This window comes from Chanos chanos, chromosome 1 (genome assembly GCF_902362185.1).
Source record: "Chanos chanos chromosome 1, fChaCha1.1, whole genome shotgun sequence".
In the NCBI taxonomy this organism is placed as follows: Eukaryota; Metazoa; Chordata; class Actinopteri; order Gonorynchiformes; family Chanidae; genus Chanos; species Chanos chanos.
The window spans coordinates 2,684,041-2,706,540 of NC_044495.1; the positions used below are offsets into that span (position 1 = coordinate 2,684,041).

Sequence of the window (22,500 nt, forward strand, 5' to 3'; positions counted from 1 at the left end):
CGCCTACTGCTCAGCGGGCCTCCACAGGTATGGACGTGCAGCATATACGAATACACACACACACACACACACACACACTATTGCTCAGGCAACCCTTAATAAGCTCTGACAGAACCCATCCACTCCTCTGTCAGGCCAAGACAAACTCCCTCAATGCCAAAGACTGTATATGCAGAGTGATGTAATGTTGAGCTTTGGCTGTAACGGTAGTTGTAGGGGTTTGGCTGTAACGGAGTTTGGCTGTAGTTGTAGAAGTTTGGCTGTAGTTGTAGGGGTTTGGCTGTAGTTGTAGGAGTTTGGCTGTAGTTGTAGGAGTTTGGCTATAATGGAGTTTGGCTGTAGTTGTAGGGGTTTGGGTGTAGTTGTAGGGGTTTGGCTGTAGTTGTAGGGGTTTGGGTGTAGTTGTAGGGGTTTGGCTGTAGTTGTAGGGGTTTGGCTTTAGTGGTAGGGGTTTGGCTGTAGTTTTAGGGGTTTGGCTATAACGGAGTTTGGCTGTAGTTGTAGGGGTTTGGGTGTAGTTGTAGGGGTTTGGCTGTAGTTGTAGGAGTTTGGCTGTAGTTGTAGGGGTTTGGCTGTAGTTATAGGAGTTTGGCTGTAGTTGTAGGGGTTTGGCTGTAGTTGTAGGAGTTTGGCTGTAGTTGTAGGGGTTTGGCTGTAGTTGTAGGGGTTTGGCTGTAGTTGTAGGGGTTTGGGTGTAGTTGTAGGGGTTTGGCTGTAGTTGTAGGAGTTTGGCTGTAGTTGTAGGGGTTTGGCTGTAACGGAGTTTGGCTGTAGTTGTAGGGGTTTGGCTGTAGTTGTAGGGGTTTGGCTGTAGTTGTAGGGGTTTGGCTGTAGTTGTAGGAGTTTGGCTGTAGTTGTAGGGGTTTGGCTGTAGTGGTAGGGGTTTGGCTGTAGTTGTAGGAGTTTGGCTGTAGTTGTAGGGGTTTGGCTGTAGTTGTAGGGGTTTGGCTGTAGTTGTAGGAGTTTGGCTGTAGTTGTAGCTGTTTGGCTGTAGTGGTAGGGGTTTGGTTCCAGCTCATTAGTGTAATTCACTGAGAAGTCTCTTTAATGGGAACTGTTGGTTTTTTGGCTGTGAAATGAATTTTGTTTAGCAGCATTTTCGTTTAATGTTTTCAGAATAATGCATTGTTGAACATAACCAGTTTAGTTGCAGTTGTAATCTAGTGTAGCATGTAAGTAGCATTTTTTGGAGAATTTGTGCATCCGTGAAGGTTTTCAAGAGAACTTAAGATATAGTACAAAAAAAATGATAATTGCTTAACTGAAATTATTGTTACAAGTTCTCTGTCTGTAGCTTGCAGCAGTTGTGAAATAGAGTTTTGGTAAAGAACCCTAGGTGGTTGACAGCTGTAAAGTACTGATGTTACTTTTCATGGGTGTAAAGTACTGAAAGTTCTCTCGCAGAGCTTTAGTTTTTCTGCTGACGGGGGTAAAGTACTGAAATCAGTAAGTTGTCTTAACTCTTTATTCAGTACTTGTATCTTAAACAATGACATGAGGTTTGTGCACTGTGCTTTAAATGTAGGTCCCGTTAAAATTTGAGGGTTTGTTTGGTTTAGATGTGAATGTAAGTGACAAGTGTGAAGTACTGAATTATAAAAGTACTGAATTTTTTCTCTCTAGGTGGGGAAGACTGGGGTGTATCTGCAGTTTCTGGGTTTTCTGTCCCGCATGCTGATCCGACTGATGGAGGTAGACATCTATGACGAAGAGGATGTTAACCAAAGTAAGCGCAATGTCTGTTTGAACAGAGAGCATACACTTACCACCCTCATCGATGTGTATCCGTCAAGCAAACCTTAACTGACACGGAATCAAACTAACACGTCCACACCTGCTCCTGTCCAGATCCTCAGATGGAACTGGCCCAGTACCATCAGCCTATCGCGTCCTGGCCGAACGCGGACACCGTCCGGGGAATGCCTTTCGATTACGTCGTCCACGACCCCAAGTACGAGGACATCAGCACCGTGTACTCCCCTCACTTCAGTCCAAACGAGGAGGGTACGAACATCAGCGGCCCATGTGAAGATCTGCTGTTGGCAGGAGAGTGTTCTGTGTTTCTGCGGGTGTCTTGACTCTTGTTATTTGTTTCTCCGTTAAAAGGGAGGCCGAGACGGCAGGAGGACGTGTATCTGCGCAGGCGGACAGCTCGGATAAAACTGTCCAAATACGCCGCTTACAACACCTACCACCACTGTGAACAGTGTCACCACTATATGGGCTTTAACCCACCATACCAGGTAAACGACGCTGTCTCTCTCTGTCTGTCTGTCTGTCTGTCTCTCTCTCTCTCACACACACACACATACTCACTTCCATGTGCCCACACACATAAACCCATAGAGACATGCAGACACCCGCATATCAACATACACGCATGCATGCACACATGCAAACACACAAAAAAACTGATTTCATGGCAATGATGGTGCATTTTCAGTGAATTTTCAGAGTTACTGTAGTTAGTTTCCACTTATAGTTTTACAGTTGACAGTAATAGTTTTATAGTTTACAGTAATGGTTTTACAGTCCAGTTAATTGCTTGTTGGCAAAGCTGTCTTGCTTTATAGAGAGGTTTCTGTCAGTCAGTAAACTGTATCTGAATGTATCTCACAGTCTATGAATGTGCTCTGAATATTTTGGTATTTCTACACAGCTGTAAAAAGCCTATTTAGAATAAAAGTTTTGTGTCTTTGTGTAGTTGTACGAGTCGACGCTTCACGCATTCACCTTCTCTCACCTGCTGCTCGGCGAGGAGATCCAACTCTATTTCATTATCCCCAAGTCCAAAGAGCATCACTTCTCTTTCAGCCAATCAGGAGGCCAGCTGGAGAGCATGAGGCTGCCCCTCACCTCTGATTGGGTATGTATGACACCAGACAACAACAGACCAACACATGGGATGTAGATATAACTCATACCGTTTTCATGTCAAACAGTAACAAACAAAGTCAATTAACAAGTCAATTAGTCAGCGTTAGAGGTTTTCTCAGTGCCCGTCAGCCTGTGGTTTAGCACTGGGGGTCAGGGGATTTCACCTTTGTTTCTAGCTGACGGACACTAGCACCGGGCTAACTTAGCCCTGCTGAGAGAGCAGTCAGAACTAAGCCTTCATGTTAGTGCAGAACTAAAAACAAAAAAAAAAAACTAAGAGGAAAACAGGAGACTGTTTAGCCTTAGGTCTGAGATGGCGCTGTGTCAGAGACAGCTAAAAGCTAAAGACTAGACAACTAAAGATTGCGAAAAACTTCATGATGTAATAAAAGTGATTTAATGACTGATGAACCTTCTGCCTGTAGAATCCTGACTGTATTAAAAGCCCCATTTTCACTCCGACCACCGGACGTCACGAACACGGTCTGTTCAACCTGTACCACGCCATGGACGGCGCCTCTCACCTGCACATCCTGGTGGTGAAAGAGTACGAGATGGCCGTCTACAAAAAATACTGGCCCAACCACATCATGCTTGTGCTGCCCACCATCTTCAACGGGGCTGGGATAGGTGAGAGTCCTGACTGTGGAGGAGAGCTGGTCCCCAGAAAAGACTTTTTATTAAAGACAGTTTTATGTCATCTTTTATAAACGTCTCTTTTTCTCTTTTTCTTTCTTTCTTTTTCTTTCTTTCCTCTCCTGTTTCCCTGATGTTCTCTCTCTCTCTCTCTCTCTCTCTCTTTCTCTCACACTTATAACCCGTATCTCTGCCACGCACAGGGGCAGCTCATTTTCTGATTAAGGAGTTGTCGTATCATAACCTGGAGTTGGAGAGGAGTCGACGCGTGGAGCACGGGAGTCGCCCGCAGGACGTCTGGCCGTTCATCATCCTCGCCGACGACTCCTGCGTCATGTGGAACAGTGTGGAGGTCGATCCCAAGAGGTAACTCAAAAATTCTTACCATCAGTACTGACAGAAATATCATATGGAATGAGATTTAAAAGCAGTCGGACGTGGAAAACGTGACTGTGTGTCTGTGTGGCTTTTGTGTGTGTGTGTGTGTGTGTGTAGCGGAGCTGCAGGAGCAGAGAGGAACGTGTCTCTGAAGCAGGTTCTGCAGCACATGGAGTCCAGTCCGGACCTGACTCAGTACGGGCTGTGCGGGCTGAGGAAGTGGTCGAGTCGGGGAGTCGGGCCGGGCTGGCGCCGGGAGCCGTTTACGCGTGGACACCTCCACGACTTCCTGCTGCTCAATGTGGACCTGACCCAGGATGTTCAGTACAACCAGAACAGGTAACAGAACCTGCACTAAACACCGTTATACTCAAAGTAAAGTAGCACGTAACTGTCTTAATCAAATGTGTATTGCGTCTCCTCTCTCTCTCTCTCTCTCTCTCTCTCTCTCTCGTATGCCAGATTCACGTGTGACGATGTGGACTTTAATCTGCGGGCTCACACTTCTGGGCTTCTCCTGTGTCGCTTCAACAACTTCAGCGTAATGAAGAAGCAGATCGCCATTGGAGGATATCGTACCTTCATCGTCAAGACCAAGGTCAGCTCCGCTGCCTCTCAGAATGTTCTAGAACATTCAACCTGGATTCTGTGCTGTTCCAAGATTAGTTCATGCTGTCAATTCAGCCTGAAATATGTTAGAGATATGTCAGTGTTGTGTATAATTGGATTATTTACCTGAAACAGTTTTTTTGTAAAATCGGCACTTGGGACAGGTCATCTCTGCTCTATCCTCAGAGAACCACAATATGAGTCCTGTACTGATGCAGCGAGGAATGGAAGATTTGATTTCTAGTTGAATTTATACAAATCAGTTCCAGCTTAGATCACATTTCTTTGGTCCTCAGAGGCCTGTAGATCCCGGAGCTGAGAAATAAGAGAGTTGTACTGACACGTTTCCTCATGCTTGACTGTTTTACCCAGACAACAGACGTGGCCACTGCAGTGCAGCCAGCTCAGTACGTCTGTGCCCCAGACAGCAAACACACCTTTCTGGCCACACCGGCACAGTTCCTCCTAGAGAAGTACCTCCAGCACACCAGCCATCGGCTTTTTCCCCTCAGCGCGAGGAACTACAGCCACCCCGTGCTCTCTGTCGACTGTTACCTCAACCTTGGGCCAGAGGTAAAACCATTGAATAAACCTCCTGTATTCAGACTGGGAGAAATGAACCGGAACAGTAAAAGTTTGGCAGATTGGTAACTTAACTTAAAAAAACACTTCAGCAGGGATGCATGCATTTGAAGTCATTATTTTGTTCAGTTTGGATTCAGACTTTTGTTCAGGGTTTGTGTGTGTGTGTGTGTGTGTGTGTGTGTGTATGTGTGTTTTTTACAGGTGACAGTGTGTTTCATCAGTTCCAGACCTCACTCTGTGAACATCAGTACCACGGGCCTGCTCTTCAGTGGTCTGCTGCTGTACTTCTGTGACTCTTTTGTCACCCCGGGTTTCCTGAAGAAGTTCCAGTTCCTCAAAGGTACCTGTGACTGTCCAGACAGAGAAAGGCTGTAATCCACCAACCGTACATACAGCCTGAAGTTTAACAAAGATCTAGTGTCAGACGTTTGAGTTTTTGGATCCTTTACCTCATATTAAAATAATAAAAGAGAACCCCCCCCCCCCCCCCCGGTCGGTCTCTCTCTCTCTCTCTGTCTCTCTCGTTCTCTCACCCTCTGCCTCTGTCTTTCTCTGTTTTTCTCTCTGTTTTCTTCACACTTTGCCCCGGTCTTGTCTCTCTCTCTCTCTCTCTCTGTCTCCCAGGTGCCACACTGTGTGTAATCTGTCCAAATCGGAGTTCCCTGCGTCAGACGGTTGTTCGTCTGGAGCTGGAGGATGAGTGGAGGTTCCGTCTGAGTGACGAGTTTCAGACGGCCAACGCCAAGGAAGACCAGCCTCTCTTCTTCCTCACCGGAAAACACATATAATACCTTTATAAAACGTTTTTTATCACGAGCGTTACCAAGATTACCTTCTCACAATGCTCTTCTAACACACCTGTAACACTCACATAACAGACGTACAACACATGGGCTGCGCATTTCAGAGAAGCAACACAAAGATGATTGATTTGTCATGTTCCTCACTGGCAAACACATTTAACACAAACAAACACTCATATAATCCCCAGACTGCCTTTGCTTCATCACTATACCTTAACCTGCTGATTTTGTACATATACAAGACTTGAACTCTCTCTGTATATAATGAATTGGATTTGCTGTAATTTCACTATGTCTTATTCCCTTGTGTTTTGTTTTTGATTTTGTTTTTTTCTTTAAATACAGTATGGACAAACCAATTGATGTCAAACCTGAACTGCATAGAGAAAAACAACAGCAACATGAACAGAGAATTCGTTGTTGTATGTAACAGTTGTAAACAGTGAGATGTATTTTCTGGACTCTTGTATCCTACCTCTTATTCATATGGGGTCATGCCATGGTATATAGCTATCCTGTTCTAACTGATATATTGCATCTGAAAATATATTTTGTGGCTGATATTTTGTAAAGGAGAAAATATTTTTGTAGATGTTTGTTGTTGCTTGTTGTGTGACTATACGAATGATGTGTTCGTATTTGGGATTTGGGCTGTCTAGTGTTTAAAGTACTTAGGTCAAAAATGTTCTTAGGAATGACCCTTATACTGCCGTTAATACGATTACTTTGGTCAAAGACGTTACCGTTTGAGCTTCAGAGTATGGTCACGTCGGTCCCTCTGATTCACCACTAGGGGGAGCTGCAAGCAATGGTAATATTCTAAAGACGATGTATGTAAAGTTACTTGTACCAGTCGCTCTGTCAACAATGCCAAATCATAAAGGTTGATTTTTAAAAAACAGAAAATTACATCACTGTGTTTTTTTGGGCTCATTTCCTGGAACTCAGGTCAAACACTAAATTGTAGCCGACTGTCACCAACTGACGAGCTTGCATCTCAAGAGCATAGGGTTTTGAACATCGTTAAGATATGAAACATTCAGAACAAAGTAAACCTAGTAACCTTGAGTGGATACTGTTTTATAGCACAAAGGGGTAGAGGAAAAAACTCAAATTGACACATCGATTTTATGACAAATCTCTGTTGAGCAAGTTGTGCCCGGATTCATGTTTGACCCGTAGTCATTTTACCCTCCTTGGCAGCTGCTGCCCGAGTGATCTCAAGGTCATATTCCGTATTCTGAAACTGCCCTTGGCTCAACTGACCGTATGCTTGAAATAACTATAAAGCTTTAACTTGCCCAGAAAGACATAGGCTAATATCATATTCACTATGTTAGTGACGCAGTGCCAGCAGAAAAGAATACCAGCAAAGGGCAGGTAAGGATCTCAATGTTTATGTTGATTGGACCTGTTTCACGTATAACATTTCACGAGCAATCAGTCACATTACTTTAGCCTGGATGTCAAGACATTCTAGCCTTGGACACAGGCTAAATTTAGCACTTTTGTCCCGCGTGAAACAGGTCCAATCAACATAAAAATGTTTCTCGTTCACGCGGGGTTAGGGAAGCGACACCGTCACTCATTAAGCCATTCGAAATAGTCATTGCTGACATTCTTTTTCAGTGACTTGGGAGACATTGTAGACTCGGACAGGATGGGGTGGCTTAGGTGTACTCGTTTAAACAAGCCAACAAGGAGCAAAAACAAACTGCTCTATGCAGCATTCAGCAATGATTGCGTTTCCGTGCCAGTTTCAGCGCTGTCGTTCAATTAATAGCGGGCCTAGCTTTTAGAAGTGTACGGTAAATGTCAAATGTTTACTGAGTAAGAATGGAGAATTTTTTTATCCATTAAAACCTCTTCCCTGCAGCGTAAGGCCAAAATCTTGGTCCTCATACGTCAACAAAAATGTAAAACAAAATGGCAATCTACTTTTCACGTGTAAACATTTCCCCCAGTCATACCCAACTGACCTTTGACACTGTCCACATGAAAACGGACTCAAGGCCTCTGACGATGTGGCCATCCCAGCGCTAGGTGATTTAGTAAGCCGACACTGGCTGTAAAAACCAGGACACCTGCCAGACCTGTCTGCAAGAGAGTGTTACTGACCGCTGAAGCAGGCTGAGTGTCTTTGGTTGGCTGTGAGTGGCCCCTGTTTGGACCACGTGTCCTTGGGATTGTGCCGAAAGGGGCAGCTCGAGTTGCATGTGAAAGGGCAGAGACGCTGAGGATAAGGTTAAGGTCAATACTGGCCTGGACAGCCGAATTCAAAGAGATCAGAGAGAGTTACTCAGAAATTAAACAGATACACGCGCCCGCACACACACACACACACACACTGAGGGATTTGTCTCAGTGTTGCTATGAGGGAAAAACACTGAAATACAGGTGTTAAAAAATATTTATGATACACCACAAATTAATATCTAAAATGTGGCCCAACTATAGAGGCACTACATGATTTAATGTGTGTGTGTGTATATACATATTTATTTTGTGTGTGTATGACTGTGTGTGTGTGTGTGTGTGTGTGTGCGTGCGCGTACGCATGTCTACATATTTGTGTGTGTCTGGCTGGGAATGTGTGTGTGTGTGTGTGTGTGTGTGTGTGTGTGTACAGGTGTGTATATATGTTTGTCTGTGTGGGTGTGCACATCTGAGTGTGTATAGGTGTGTGGATGTTTGTATGTGTCCGTGTGGATACATATGTATATGTATATGTGTGTGTGTGTGAGTAAGTGTCAGAGTGTGAGTGTGTGAGGCGCTGTCACACTGTGAGTAAGTTTGTGACCGTAGAGAGGGTTTGCCTGGAGAAGGATCCTGGTCTGAGTCGCTCTCGGGTTTCGGCTCAGAAAACCATTCCAAGAACACTCCCGGTAAAATTAGCAAGAAAACATCTAGCAGGCACCAGTATATAGCGCAGCTCCTGCATGGCAGATCAGGCGCAATCCCAAGGATTCGGTACAGAACCAGACAGTTTGTTTGGACCTCAGAACTCAGGCCTGGATTATACATGAGCTTTGGGCTCAGCACAGACAATGGGACTATGACACGTGAGGAGAACGTGGAAGGATCCGGAGATGACAGCGGATCCGGTGAACCTACCTGGTCCTGGGTAAAGTGCCGTGTGTTTGATTACTGACGGGGAGAGTAGGGGTTCAAACAGGGCCTCTGAAACTAACCACCACCAGCCCAACGGCACGGACATTAAATATGATTTTTTTTTTTTTTTTTTTTTGCTTTTGAAGCTGTTGCTTTTTTTTATATTTGGCAAGTCGTTGCAAAATTCAAAATTGCTTCGAATTGTTTCCGATGTGTTTGTGTTTGGGGCAATGAATTTTGTTGTCTGAAAAGCCAGAATCACCTGACATTAGATGTTTTTTTTTTTTTATATTGAACATTCAGAACTTCTTGTGCTATCTGAGTGTATGTCAGCAGTGAGGGGGACTCTCAGGACTGTTTGAGAAGGATTAATGAATAGCTGAGGTGGGGTGTCCAGGAGTAAATTCTCCATATAAACCCATGTATCACTGGAATTTATGCAAACTCAAAAGATTCACTGGTCTGTGGGTGCTGGTCTGTGCGGAGATACTTTTTAGTGTCATTCTTTTTCGACGAGCTTATTATGCAAATAAGCCAGAATCGTCATAAGCTTTAGTGGAGGCATTTCTACTATGTTTCAGCTTCTCTTTTTGGAACAGTGCATTTTTAAGGGAATCTTTTGAGTTTTCGGAACAACTGAGTGGATACACAGTATTACATTGTATTTTTAAAGTCTTCAGCATTTTATACAGCGTATTAGTGATCTGCTATCATGTAATTTGGTGTGTCTCCTAAACAGACAAAAAAAGTTCAGGTGTGGGCAGTTACTGTTGAGCGTGGTTATCTGCTGGCTTAGCCTCTTACATGTTTCATGTTCTAAAGGTCTCGCGTCTCCTCATCTGATTCGACGGCTGCTTTGAGAGACATTAGTCGTCATTAATTATTACTGACTTGATGCTTTTAGGGCCGTGTGACCGAGCCAGGTGGTGGGGTTTTGGTCGTGAGACTGACTGTTTTTTGTGAGGACACACTGGCTCCGTTTGTGGGTAGAACATGCTAGAATGGTCCTGTCTGTGCTGAAGTGATCTAGCAGCAATGCTGCCTCTGAGTCCGGCATATGACAGCATGCTCCCGCTCTGCAATAACAGCAACATTGAAGGGTTTAAATTACCCCCCACCCCAAAACCATTGCCTCCTCCTCACACCACTGCAGTGGTAACGTGAAGAGCTTGACTAGCCCCTCAGTTAAGACTCTTTTATAACGACTCATTCCAAAACGAGATCTGATCTCAGGTAGAGGTTCTCTTCTCAAAAATATTCACATGAACCTCCTTCTGTTGGTTTCCTGAGGTGAGGAGATGTTGTATATGGGACAGAGTGCGGGAACGCGATATCAGCCAAGGTCACTCAGAAAACGTTCGTTACATCAGGCTTTGTATGACCACATCACTGCCCATGGATGGTCTGATTAAAAAAAAAAACCCTGACAAAAATAGGCCAAGGGTCAGCATCGTGTGACTCAGGTTGTACCCGCCTGAATGTTTGCGGTGTTTTTCCGAATGCTGCTTTCGTGCCAACTTCTGCGTCAGCAGTGTACGGCATGCTTGGCAGAGGAAACCTCTGACAAAACTCTTATCGACCTCATGAACAAATGCCAAAGCTCAAAAAAGTCATGACCGATACAGCTGTCAGATCTGCCTTTGCCGTATTGACTGATTAAGTATTTTTGACTTTTTGCAGTGGACTGGTTGAAAGTGAGACAAAACTGTTTATTCATCAGAGATTGCAGTTTATATGTTATGGAAAGTTAAAAAAAAAAAAAAGTTCCAGCATCATGCAAAATTTCTATCTGGAATAAAACCTTTGCTGTACAAACATGTGGACTGAAATGCAAAGTTATGAGTGTTTCACATAAACATTGTTTAATAGCATCAAAACTGTGCATGAGCTGGCCAAAGTTCAGACCCAGTTCTACATATGTCCCAGTGCTGAAAACCAGACAGAAGAACTAGCCTGTTTAAATATCATGGATAACACAGCCAACTGCCAAAATAAAGGAAACACCATCGTAAAGGGTCTTGGTCTTTGGGTCGACCCGAAGCTGCCAGAACAGCTTGATGAAGATCCTGCGTCTCTGCTGGAGGGACGTAACAATGTTGTTTCACAATAAAAGTCTGTCCCCGGGTATTTCGTCAACACTGGGGGGAAAACACAGTTTTTGTTGCAGATCCAGAATCTTCCGTAAGTTCCTGGCTGCCGGAGATCTGGTGACCGGGGCTAGCCATGGCATGTGGTTTACGCTGTTTTCATTGCTCATCATGCCATTCAGTAACCACTAATGTCCTTTGGACTAGTGAAAGATGACTCATGTTACCATGCCAACATCTTTTTTTTCTACGGCTCTCTACACCACTGTCTGAGTTCAGAAAACCACTTTATCCACAGATATTTGTTTCCCAGATGCAATCCGAGAGCCAGCCATAACATCTCATGAAGAGGGAACTTTCCAGAGACTTTTCTGGATTAAACAGCCTGCTTGTGTCCCCGATCGATATTTACCTTCAGCTGATTCAGAGCTGAACATTCAGCTGTCTGTCTTGCCCACTGGACCTTAATCACAGTCTTAGCGCCGTAAGGCAGTGTACCTTAATCACAGTCTTAGCGCCGCAAGGCAGTGGACCTTAATCACAGTCTTAGCGCTATAAGGCAGTGTACCTTAATTACAGTCTTAGCGCCGTAAGGCAGTGTACCTTAATCACAGTCTTAGCGCCGTAAGGCAGTGTACCTTAATCACAGTCTTAGCGCTATAAGGCAGTGTACCTTAATCACAGTCTTAGCGCTATAAGGCAGTGTACCTTAATCACAGTCTTAGCGCTGTAAGGCAGTGTACCTTAATCACAGTCTTAGCGCTATAAGGCAGTGTACCTTAATCACAGTCTTAGCGCCGCAAGGCAGTGTACCTTAATCACAGTCTTAGCGCTATAAGGTAGTGTACCTTAATCATAGTCTTAGCGCTATAAGGCAGTGTACCTTAATCACAGTCTTAGCGCCGCAAGGCAGTGTACCTTAATCACAGTCTTAGCACTATAAGGTAGTGTACCTTAATCACAGTCTTAGCGCTTTAAGGCAGTGTACCTTAATCACAGTCTTAGCGCCGTAAGGCAGTGTACCTTAATCACAGTCTTAGCACCGTAAGGCAGTGTATCTTAATCACAGTCTTAGCGCTGTAAGGCAGTGTACCTTAATCACAGTCTTAGCACTATAAGGCAGTGTACCTTAATCACAGTCTTAGCGCTGTAAGGCAGTGTACCTTAATCACAGTCTTAGCGCTGTAAGGCAGTGTACCTTAATCACAGTCTTAGCGCTATAAGGCAGTGTACCTTAATTACAGTCTTAGCGCTATAAGGCAGTGTACCTTAATTACAGTCTTAGCGCTATAAGGCAGTGTACCTTAATTACAGTCTTAGCGCCGTAAGGCAGTGTACCTTAATCACAGTCTTAGCACCGTAAGGCAGTGTATCTTAATCACAGTCTTAGCGCTGTAAGGCAGTGTACCTTAATCACAGTCTTAGCACTATAAGGCAGTGTACCTTAATCACAGTCTTAGCGCTGTAAGGCAGTGTACCTTAATCACAGTCTTAGCGCTGTAAGGCAGTGTACCTTAATCACAGTCTTAGCGCTATAAGGCAGTGTACCTTAATCACAGTCTTAGCGCCATAAGGCAGTGTACCTTAATTACAGTCTTAGCGCTATAAGGCAGTGTACCTTAATTACAGTCTTAGCGCTATAAGGCAGTGTACCTTAATCACAGTCTTAGCGCTATAAGGCAGTGTACCTTAATCACAGTCTTAGCGCTATAAGGCAGTGTACCTTAATCACAGTCTTAGCGCTATAAGGCAGTGTACCTTAATCACAGTCTTAGCACTATAAGGCAGTGTACTTTAATCACAGTCTTAGCGCTATAAGGCAGTGTACCTTAATCACAGTCTTAGCGCTGTAAGGCAGTGTACCTTAATCACAGTCTTAGCGCCATAAGGCAGTGTACCTTAATTACAGTCTTAGCGCTATAAGGCAGTGTACCTTAATCACAGTCTTAGCGCTATAAGGCAGTGTACCTTAATCACAGTCTTAGCGCTATAAGGCAGTGTACCTTAATCACAGTCTTAGCGCTGTGTGCTCTCCACCACAGCTGATTTTAGTCATCAGTCTCTTTCATTCAGACTCACATGGCAACATCACTTTAGTCCAGTGATGCGTCGGCAGCGAGCAGTCTTTGTTACTCAGTTAACAACGGAATGACACGGAATAAGCGGTCTTTCATTACTGAATTAGCAGTCTTTGTCGGCAAAGCTCCAGCCAAGACGCGGTAGCCAAAATAACGGGTACCTGAGTCCGCCCAGGATTTTGATACTCACACCTGTTCTTAATATGATGCTACTTAGTCATGTCGTTAACTGGCTTGTTTACTCAGGAACCACATCAGCTTAGAAACAGCGGCTTTGAGTATGAGTCAGACATACTTCTATCGTTCAGGTGTTTCCTTTGTTTTGGCAGCTACCTGCAGGACCTGTTTTTTTCTGTTTATGTTACTTTGGACTGCGTGTGTATGTGTGTGTGTGTGTGTGTGTGTGTTGGGGGGGGGGGGTGTCATACGAGTACAGGTGTATAATCCCCCTGATCCAGCCAAGCCTGCTCTCCCTCGTTCGTGCCATAGCTTGTTCATTCAGAGACCAGGGAATGAAAGGAGAGAAAGACATTGACTAGCGTGACTCTTGTTTAATGTATGTAACTCAGATCTGTCGCACACCTACATGCATTTATCAGAGAATCTCCGACAGACCGCAGGCTGGCGCTGAGACATGAGGAGGCTCGATAGTTTAGTTTGTTATATGTCAAATATCTGCTGACGGTATTTTATTTATTTATTTATGTATTTATTTACATAATACATATTTTATTTATGTATTTATTTATTACTACACCTGTCTCGCTGTGGCCATGAACCCCTCAACGACTAAGTCCAGTTACATGACGTGGGTCCACACGCGTTTCGTCATGTTGCTCCGTTTTACGACTAGATGGTTAGACTGCCTGACCTTTTGACCTTTAGTATTTTCGGTGTGATAGCACATGCCGGATGGATCGACTCGTTATGTAACGTCATGCTGAAGGGGGAAACACTCCCGGCCTATCAGCTTTCAGCCAGTGGCTGCGCAGAACCGATAACCAAAGATAGTTATTGACGGATTCAGACCGGAGCATAAAGAGCTTGACAGAGGGTGTCTGCCATTTTACTGGAGAGATCTGATTTTGTTGCTTTTGCTTTTACATGCTGTTCTTTGCCTCTGCCGCGAGAATGAAATCAAAACAAAAGGGGACCCTTCTACTTGAAGTCAGGAGTTTATTCACCGTGTGACCTCAGCAGACCTTGTCACACAGCTCCCCGGCCCCTGATTGGCTGAGAGAACCAAGCCCCAGCCGACTCCCACTCCCCAAGTGGAGGGAGAGCGAGTAGTGAATGCATTCCTCAGCTGTGGGGGGTGGGGTGGGGGGGGGGGGGGGCCGGTCTTGGGAAAACTCTTCTGCACGTGTTGTTTACAGTGCTGGAGAGAAGAGAGAACTGGAAGAGAAAACGCACGACCATCTGACCTCTGAATTTATCTGGCATAAATATTCCACGCAAAACAAGTTCTCCTGGATGATACCCATCATTGCCCTTGATATGTTTTTTTGAAATGAGGTTTTGTAATCACAGGCTGTGAAGTAATTACTGAAGCGTCTCACCTGTTATTTTAATGATATGCCCTCAGATGTTTTCTTCGCCGCTGTTGAAACATGAAAAAGTGTCTTGTCTGTCTGGTTTCTTAAATGATTTTGTGTTCAGCGCCTGTGTCTTCAGAAGCTAAAGCAGCAGCGGAGACAAAAGCTGAGAGGCCAGAGGGGAGAGAGGACTACGCTGATCCGACCAAAACTCACTCACACCGTCCCAGAAACCGTCCCAGAAACCGTCCCAGCTCCAAAACTCACTCACACCGTCCCAGCTCCAAGAAATCTCCCGCTTGGATTGGGAACCTTCATCTCTTTTACTCCGCTTCTAAAACAGTCAGGAATACACACACACACACACACAGGCACATACACACACACACCCACACACGCACACACACACATATACACACACACACACACACACACCCCCACACGCGCACACACACACACCCCCACACACACGCACACACACACACGCACACACACACAGTGCAATCTGAGAGGAGCTCTGTCCTGTCCAAATTCACTCCCTGAAAGTCTCCGTGGAGCAAGAACATGCACACACACACACACACACACACACACACAGAGCAAGAGAGGAACACACAAATAGCCTTTTCCTCTGCGCCTCTTTTCCTGGAAAACCACAATACTTGGACCAGTACCGGTCTTCCTGCCCCATTCTGAACCACACACATTAATCTACTTAATAAGCAGAGAGAACAGACAGACATCAGAAAATCAGATCCGACTTCCTTTGTGTGTGTGTTTGTGTGTGTGTTAGTGCAATGTCATACCAGTCATAACCAAAGGAATGAAATCCACTTTCTGACCAGCAAATACAGCAGATGACTCTTTTCCAAATTTAGCACAAAACACACCAGTCTGACTGTGTCCCAGTGTAAACATAGCGGCGGAAACACATAACCACGGCACTGTAATATAGAAAAAACAAATTAGCCGTGACGCGGGTTAAGACTGTGTCTTATGAAAGACATTAGCAAGTTCAGCATTTCTGGAAGTGCCACTGGAAACTCTCTGTTTTCCTCAGATGAAAGGAAGATTATAATAGATGATCGTTTATAATCACATTTGTTTCAAACCATCATATCAAAAACTGATTCTGCTGCTCACGGCCCTGCACGACGCCTGCTGTGGTTTCCTCCCAAAGAGAGTGTACACCATGTAAACGATAAAGAGAATTCTGTGCTGTCTTTGAAATCGTCAACACAGATATGAACCACAAAGGGGGAACTGCTATGTCTGATATTCATGTGGAATAATCCGATTAATCCTAATCTGATTCATTCCAATCTCAGTAGTTCTGTTCCCTAATGATATTAAAAACTGTAATTTGAATGGAATATTCATGGACAGTGTACATACACTCACCACAAAGCAAATGTCGCTAATCTCATCCCATTCTGCCCATAATGAAAACAACCATTTTACGAAATCCTTTTCCACAGGGAGACATCACTCCCCTCTGAATTTCCCTCTCATTTTGAGGGACTCTGGGCTCGTTTGTGTGTAAGCAGATTCAGCTCTTAATGGAAGGGCTGTATGGCTCAGTGTCTGGTCCCTCTGCACGTGAGGACTGGGAGAATGATGAGAGATAATCAGCGTGTCTCTGGACTCAGCCATATTACTACAACCATTACTCAGAGAGCCAGAGCACGGCTGGCAGATCTCCAACCCAGCCACGTGAGCATGGGAATCATTGTCTGTGGGAGGGAGGGGTTTGTGTTCCTGCGTGTGTGTATGTGTGTGTGTGTATGTGTTTGTGTGTGATGCTCTGCCTTCCCGTGCCCTCATTTCTCACATAACGGCAGTAATGACATAATGACAATTAGTGTCCGCCGCTCCTCACTCTCGTGTTCACCTCTGCAGCAGACTTTTTGGGTGGACTAATTAAGTATATCAAGATATACCTTGCTTTCGATGTAAGGGTGTCGTAAGGATTTGGTGACCGTTTCATTGGACTGTTAAAAAATTCATTCCGTCTCGTACGCTTTTGAGTAAACCGTGCGCAGTAGTACCTCTGCGTATTTGCAGACGTTTGCCCGCGAGTGACCTCAGATGTGGAGACTGACTGATGAGTCGCGGGACCGGTGGGCAGGAGGGGGTTAAGAGCTTGTGGCGTCAGCAGCGGAGGCAGGATCGGCTACGCCGCGAGAGGAATTTCAACTGTGGTTTAAATACTGTCGCTGTGCCAGTCAAAGAGAAGTAACCCAGTTCAGAACTGGACAGCAAGAACTAATTATTGCACATTCAACTGTACAGCATTTTTTTTTCTCCGTTACTTGGACAGTTTTCCAGACTGAGTCACTGCTGGAGAATGACTTCGACATCTTGACGCGTCAAGTGCCTACAATGTATGTATTCGTGTGCATCTGTTTAATGCATTCGCTGGTGTTTATTTTACATTATGGCGACGTTATGTTTGGTTGAAGCACTACCATCAAATTGCATGCCGTTCTTAGTCTACATCAGTGACCTTAACGATTCCATTTATCTCAGCGGAATCACTGGTAAAGGGAATTGTTTTCGGTGCTCGTGTAAGCGCAGCGTTCATGCAGTGCCACTGGGAATGGGTGTCGACTCAACGCTTGATCGGCGTTTCATTCATTTGGCCGTAAAGTGTGCGTTTTTTATGCGTTGCTATATATAGCCTATATATGAGTATATCTGCTGAGTATAGCCACTAAATGCAGTCCCTATAACTGCAGAGATTTTGTTCTGTTTTGCATGTCTGCGTGCGTATATGTGCATTTATTTATTTATTTGTCATGTTTGTTTACACAAGATGAATTCCATTATACTGCATCTATTCTGAGAATCCCTGTTCTGTTTCTTAGTTAATCGTGGAACGTAGAACATACGTGTGTCTTAAGCCTCAAAAGGAGATACAGAGATCTAGATATAAAAACATCGTTTATTCAATGGACCGGCCATCAGAGTTTGCACTTTGAATCAGATTACTTTAGATGACTAGAGCAGTTCTTCAGATATTTTAAGATGTGTTCGGTTCCACTTCGCTACTCCCCGTGGTCTCCAGGGCACGGACCTGACCCGACCACTTGACGCAACATCTAAATGACTTACCTTGTTTACTCGGCCAGTGTTTGTTTCAGTGAAGTGCCTGTCAAATGGGTGGGGTAATTATGTAATAGTCCTCAGACGCGGAATTGGCCGCTGACATGAGTGAACCTCAGTATTTGTTGTGCCCGACCCCAGTGATCCTCGTGCTGTCATTGGCACCAGCGCGCCTTTGTAGTGACAGCGTTGCAATTCCAGTCACATGAGACAGAGGCTGTAACTGCTGTGTGAGGAGACGAGCAGTGTCCTGTTACGGTGGATGACAAGAACAGGTGAAGCAGAGGCACTCTCGGGGAAACCAGTGTCAAAAACTTGTCACCACAGACCTCAAAGACGCAAAAGAATCACCAGTCATGCAGCTAATCTAATCGATCTTGGCAATTTATGGTCCGTGATAAATTGCCTTGCATAACCAATTAGTTAGTCTCGGTCATCATGTGAAACGTAGAATCCATGGAAAGAGCTATTTTCAGGCGTTGTGTAATGATTAATTTAGAGGACGAACCGAAGACAAGATGTATTGAGAAGAAGCGAGTAAAATGCTTAATAAGCGTTCAGCGTTGGATAAGAGGTGGTACGGAGGCACAGACAACATTGGCTCTCATGACTGTCGAAATACTTCTCTGGACGTTTTAAGTTTTTCCCCCCCCTCAGCTAAGCAATATACAACATAAGCCTACTTTTTTCACGTGTTCGAACGCAAGTGGGAGAGTATTACCAGCCTTGAATTTCCCCTCTGACATGACTGTAATATATTACCACGACGTAGCTTATCTCACTCTGAGCAGTTTGGAAACTGTGCGGACAATGCCAGTGGGAGCATTGGAAGTTTAGCCGTGGGTTAGAGTGACTTTGCTGTTTGCTCCAACATCTCTGACTGCGCCTCGGGTTGAGTGATATCCTTTTGGCATCGCCGGCTCCCTGGCAGTGCCAACCCGACCAGCTGTAATCCTCTTTGAGTGCAGTTTTGCCGTTGGCATCGCTCGCACGTAAAATTGATGGATTGAATCGCGTCTGACCTTTCACCTAAATGTGTCGAGAGGATTATAGTTCGGATAACGCATATGCAAAGGCAATCACTCTATTTCCAGTTCATTTGCACTCTCATCCTAAAGGACACTGGCGATTCTGTGTCAATAATGAGAGCTGCTTTTTAAATGCTGCTATAAATCTATTGTCTACGGTATATAAAGTGCAGTATATAACAATTCAAAAGCGAGGCGCACTGGTTTGCATTCACAGCAAAACATTTCGAGTTGGGCCTGGCAAACAGCCAAGTTTCGGGTCCGGTGCAAATGGACCGATTAACGATACACACATATAGCCCACCGTTATTGTGTGTGTTATAGCCTACCGTTATTGTGTGTGTTAATCTTGGAAGTCGTTCTATGCACATGGAAAAGCGTTAGAAATTGTGGAAGAATAAGCTGTCCTGTCCAGTGGATTCTGTAACTGTGAACTTTGGAGATCTCATGAACTCTTAAAAACAGTATTATCTATTGAATACCGTTGTCGTGGGGACTGAGTTGGATGTGCAGTACTGTAACCGTAAAATCTTCAGTAATGCTAATCCTGAACGGGCTGCTACTGGGCTTTCATCCAGTTTGTGGTTTTGTGGTTTAGTTGAGGTTTCAGTTTGTTTTATCTGCTTGGTCGGGTTTAAAGTTTTTATCTCAGATTGATTTGAGCTTAAATTGCGAGTCTTCGGTGCAGGTGTGTCGTATCGCCCTTATGACCTGCTGACTTTATGAGAATGATGAAATTCCGGGTGTCACTGGGTAAATCAATTCAACGTGTTGGAGCTTGTTTTAAGTGGCCCAGAGAAAGTAACGATACATTTGGAAGCCCCACACCTGATGTGATCTCTCTCTGTGTCCCTTTCCAGAGTCAGACGATGAACTACGTGGGGCAGTTGGCCGGGCAGGTGTTTGTTCAGGTCAAAGAGCTGTACCGTGGCCTGAACCCTGCTACACTCTCCGGCTGCATCGACGTCATCGTCGTCCGTCAGCCGGACGGCAGTCTCCAGTGCTCCCCCTTTCACGTACGCTTCGGCAAAATGGGAGTCCTCCGCTCCCGTGAGAAAGTGGTGCGTTCTTGTTCTTGCTCTTGTTCTTGTAGAATCTCAGACTTAGCCAAACGTGTCATTTTTCATCTCCAGCTTATGTTATGTTTTCTTCATTTTGCTCTGAGAAATATGGCTCTGTTCCTTAGATGGAGTTAAATCCATTTAAATCCAATCCAGTTATTACAGTGGAAAATAGTGAAGTGCTTGCAAGTCGAATGATTTTTTTTTTTTTTTTACACCGTGTTATGTTGCAAAGTCAATTCCCTGAGAAAGAGCCGTGCTCTGTGTGTGTCCTGTGTGTGGGAGCAGGTGGATATTGAGATCAACGGGGAACCAGTGAGTCTGCACATGAAGCTGGGGGAAAACGGAGAGGCTTTCTTCGTGAAGGAGACGGAGAGCGACATGGTGAGTGCGGCGTTCCAAAAACAAAAGAACTGAATATGCTGTTCACCATTCTAAGGGTCATGCAAGACTGATCAACACACACACACACATACACACACACACACACACACACACATGCATGGCAGTTGTTGTTTCTCCAAATGTGGCATGGCAAAAAAGCGTGAGCTGTGTTTACAGGAAACAGTCTCTCAGGACACGCAGTCTGTAAACAGAGATGGCCCTGTATTAACACATACAAGAACAGACACAGACACACACACACACACGCGCGCACACACACACACACACACACACACACACACGCACACTCCTCAACTCGTGTCCTGTCTGAAGCCCTTCGGTACATATGAAAGAAGCAGCGGACAGTTAACAGGGTGATGTAAGGTCATATGAAGCAAAGCAGAAATGATCCAAATCGAGTTCAGCTCAGCATAGAAAGACACAAAAGCCTTTCACTCGGCCAGAGAAAAGCCTCCGACGGGGGCGGAGGAGGGGGGGTAATGAGCATGCCTCTTTAACTCTTGAGCACAAACTAAGCCTTATTCCTGCCAGTCTCTGCGTGCTGGAAAGCTGGACGTGTTTGCTTGCTGCTCAGCTGATGTGTAAAGGAAATGAGGAGATGAACAGCAGAGTTAGAGTTAGGCTGAGTCAGCAGTAATGTGTCACTCCCTGACTGAATTACACACAGCCAGAGTGTGTCTGTTATGAAGGAGCCGAACTGCATGTCTTTGTCTCTTAACAGTGTCTTACTCTGTTTATGTATGTGTTTATGTATGTATCTGTCTGTCTTTAGTAAGGTATCTATAGTAATATAGTAGGGTCTATAGTAAGTTCATATCTTACTATATGTGGATAATCACAAAAGCTTCAGCAATCTCTGCTCTTTCAAACTGCTGCTTTTATCTTCAGTGAAAACACAAGAGACGTTCCTGAGGTAGTGTCTATACAGTGATTTTCCATATGACAGATGATCTGTCGTAGTTGGAATGTATATAACAGGTGGAAATCCACATCTTGTGTCATAGGAATGGTTGCCTCATAGGATGTCATTGCTGAAACATGATGAAGGCTCCTGCCTCCTCATCCTCCACTCTCTGTAGCCATTCACAGGCAGTGTCAGACAGTGAAGTTATCTGCGCGGGAGAGACTCACCTGTTTAAAGAGGCTTAACACAAGCTCAGACAGATCGCTTTCACACAAGCCCGGACAGATCTAATGACTCTGCTTAACGAGAAAGTCATCATTTAATGTACAGCCAGGTGTCCACTCTCGACATGCCGTTTTTTCATTCTCATTTTTTAGTTTTTTCTCCCGTGATGATGAACCACACGTTAGTCTGATTCTGTCTCACAGTTATCAGGTTAAGGGCCAGTGTCACACACATACACACACACCATACACACACACACACACACACACATACAAACACACATGCACACACACATGCACACACACACACACACACACACACACACACACACACATACACAGAGTTTCTGCCGTGTGGGCATCGGCCAGTTGTGCTTAGTTTAAGGTAAAAGTCCCCTGATCGTTCACTGTGTCATGTGCTCTCTGGCCTTATATGGTTAACACATACAGGGAATCCTGCCCGGGGGGGCAGGAAGCAAGCAGGCTACTGAGGATCACACCTGGCTGTTTGCCAGATGAAGGGATTTAAAAAAAAAAAAAGAGAGAGAGAGAGAAAAGAAGGAGCCACCGTAGACTGGAAACAGGGCTAAACTGTTTCCTGTCCTGATGGGTCCTGCCTCCTCAGCAGAGCGTTGGTTCCCTGTCTGCTCTCTGTGCCTGTGTTTCTTACAGAGCAATATAATCCCAATCTAATTTTAGCTCTTCCCAAGACCCCCCACCCCCCGCATGCTAAAAAACCTGGGCTTCTATTCATGGCTAAGAATTTCCTGCTGCACACGATGGTCCACTGAACACGCAGGGTCGGGCTCTTGACGTCAACGTTTTATTAATATCTGTAGATTGTTACGTATAACGAGCGCGTAAACAAGGCAGTTAGCATAACGATCATGCAAAGGTTGTGGTCGTGATTCGTGCAGTGAAGCGCTCTCCGGAGAGGGGCCGCGATGAAAGTGGAACATTAGGGTTGTCTCATTGAAACTGTAATGTGTTTACAGTGAGAATCATGAACGTGAAGAGTCAAGGGACAGTGTTATTGTGAAATGTTGGGTCTCTGTGTTGTAACAGTATCGTGGC

At 44.8% G+C, this 22,500-nt stretch overlaps 2 protein-coding genes across 2 annotated transcripts in view; both read left to right on the forward strand.

Annotated features, from left to right (window-relative positions):
* Nucleotides 1-6,195, forward strand: part of greb1 (growth regulating estrogen receptor binding 1) — a 21,861-nt gene extending 15,666 nt beyond the window's left edge. The window contains exons 20-31 of the mRNA XM_030773708.1: nucleotides 1-27; nucleotides 1,624-1,726; nucleotides 1,849-2,004; nucleotides 2,107-2,243; nucleotides 2,705-2,866; nucleotides 3,303-3,507; nucleotides 3,717-3,879; nucleotides 4,009-4,230; nucleotides 4,354-4,489; nucleotides 4,873-5,073; nucleotides 5,287-5,425; nucleotides 5,710-6,195. The exon at nucleotides 1-27 is cut by the window's left edge and continues 423 nt beyond it. Of these exons, the coding sequence (XP_030629568.1) occupies nucleotides 1-27; nucleotides 1,624-1,726; nucleotides 1,849-2,004; nucleotides 2,107-2,243; nucleotides 2,705-2,866; nucleotides 3,303-3,507; nucleotides 3,717-3,879; nucleotides 4,009-4,230; nucleotides 4,354-4,489; nucleotides 4,873-5,073; nucleotides 5,287-5,425; nucleotides 5,710-5,873 (1,815 nt within the window). The 3' untranslated portion in view covers nucleotides 5,874-6,195. The remainder of the gene's footprint in view (nucleotides 28-1,623; nucleotides 1,727-1,848; nucleotides 2,005-2,106; nucleotides 2,244-2,704; nucleotides 2,867-3,302; nucleotides 3,508-3,716; nucleotides 3,880-4,008; nucleotides 4,231-4,353; nucleotides 4,490-4,872; nucleotides 5,074-5,286; nucleotides 5,426-5,709) is intronic.
* Nucleotides 6,196-16,928: 10,733 nt separating this feature from the next.
* Nucleotides 16,929-22,500, forward strand: part of lpin1a (lipin 1a) — a 21,346-nt gene continuing 15,774 nt past the window's right edge. The window contains exons 1-3 of the mRNA XM_030771422.1: nucleotides 16,929-17,083; nucleotides 19,693-19,893; nucleotides 20,182-20,277. Of these exons, the coding sequence (XP_030627282.1) occupies nucleotides 19,702-19,893; nucleotides 20,182-20,277 (288 nt within the window). The 5' untranslated portion in view covers nucleotides 16,929-17,083; nucleotides 19,693-19,701. The remainder of the gene's footprint in view (nucleotides 17,084-19,692; nucleotides 19,894-20,181; nucleotides 20,278-22,500) is intronic.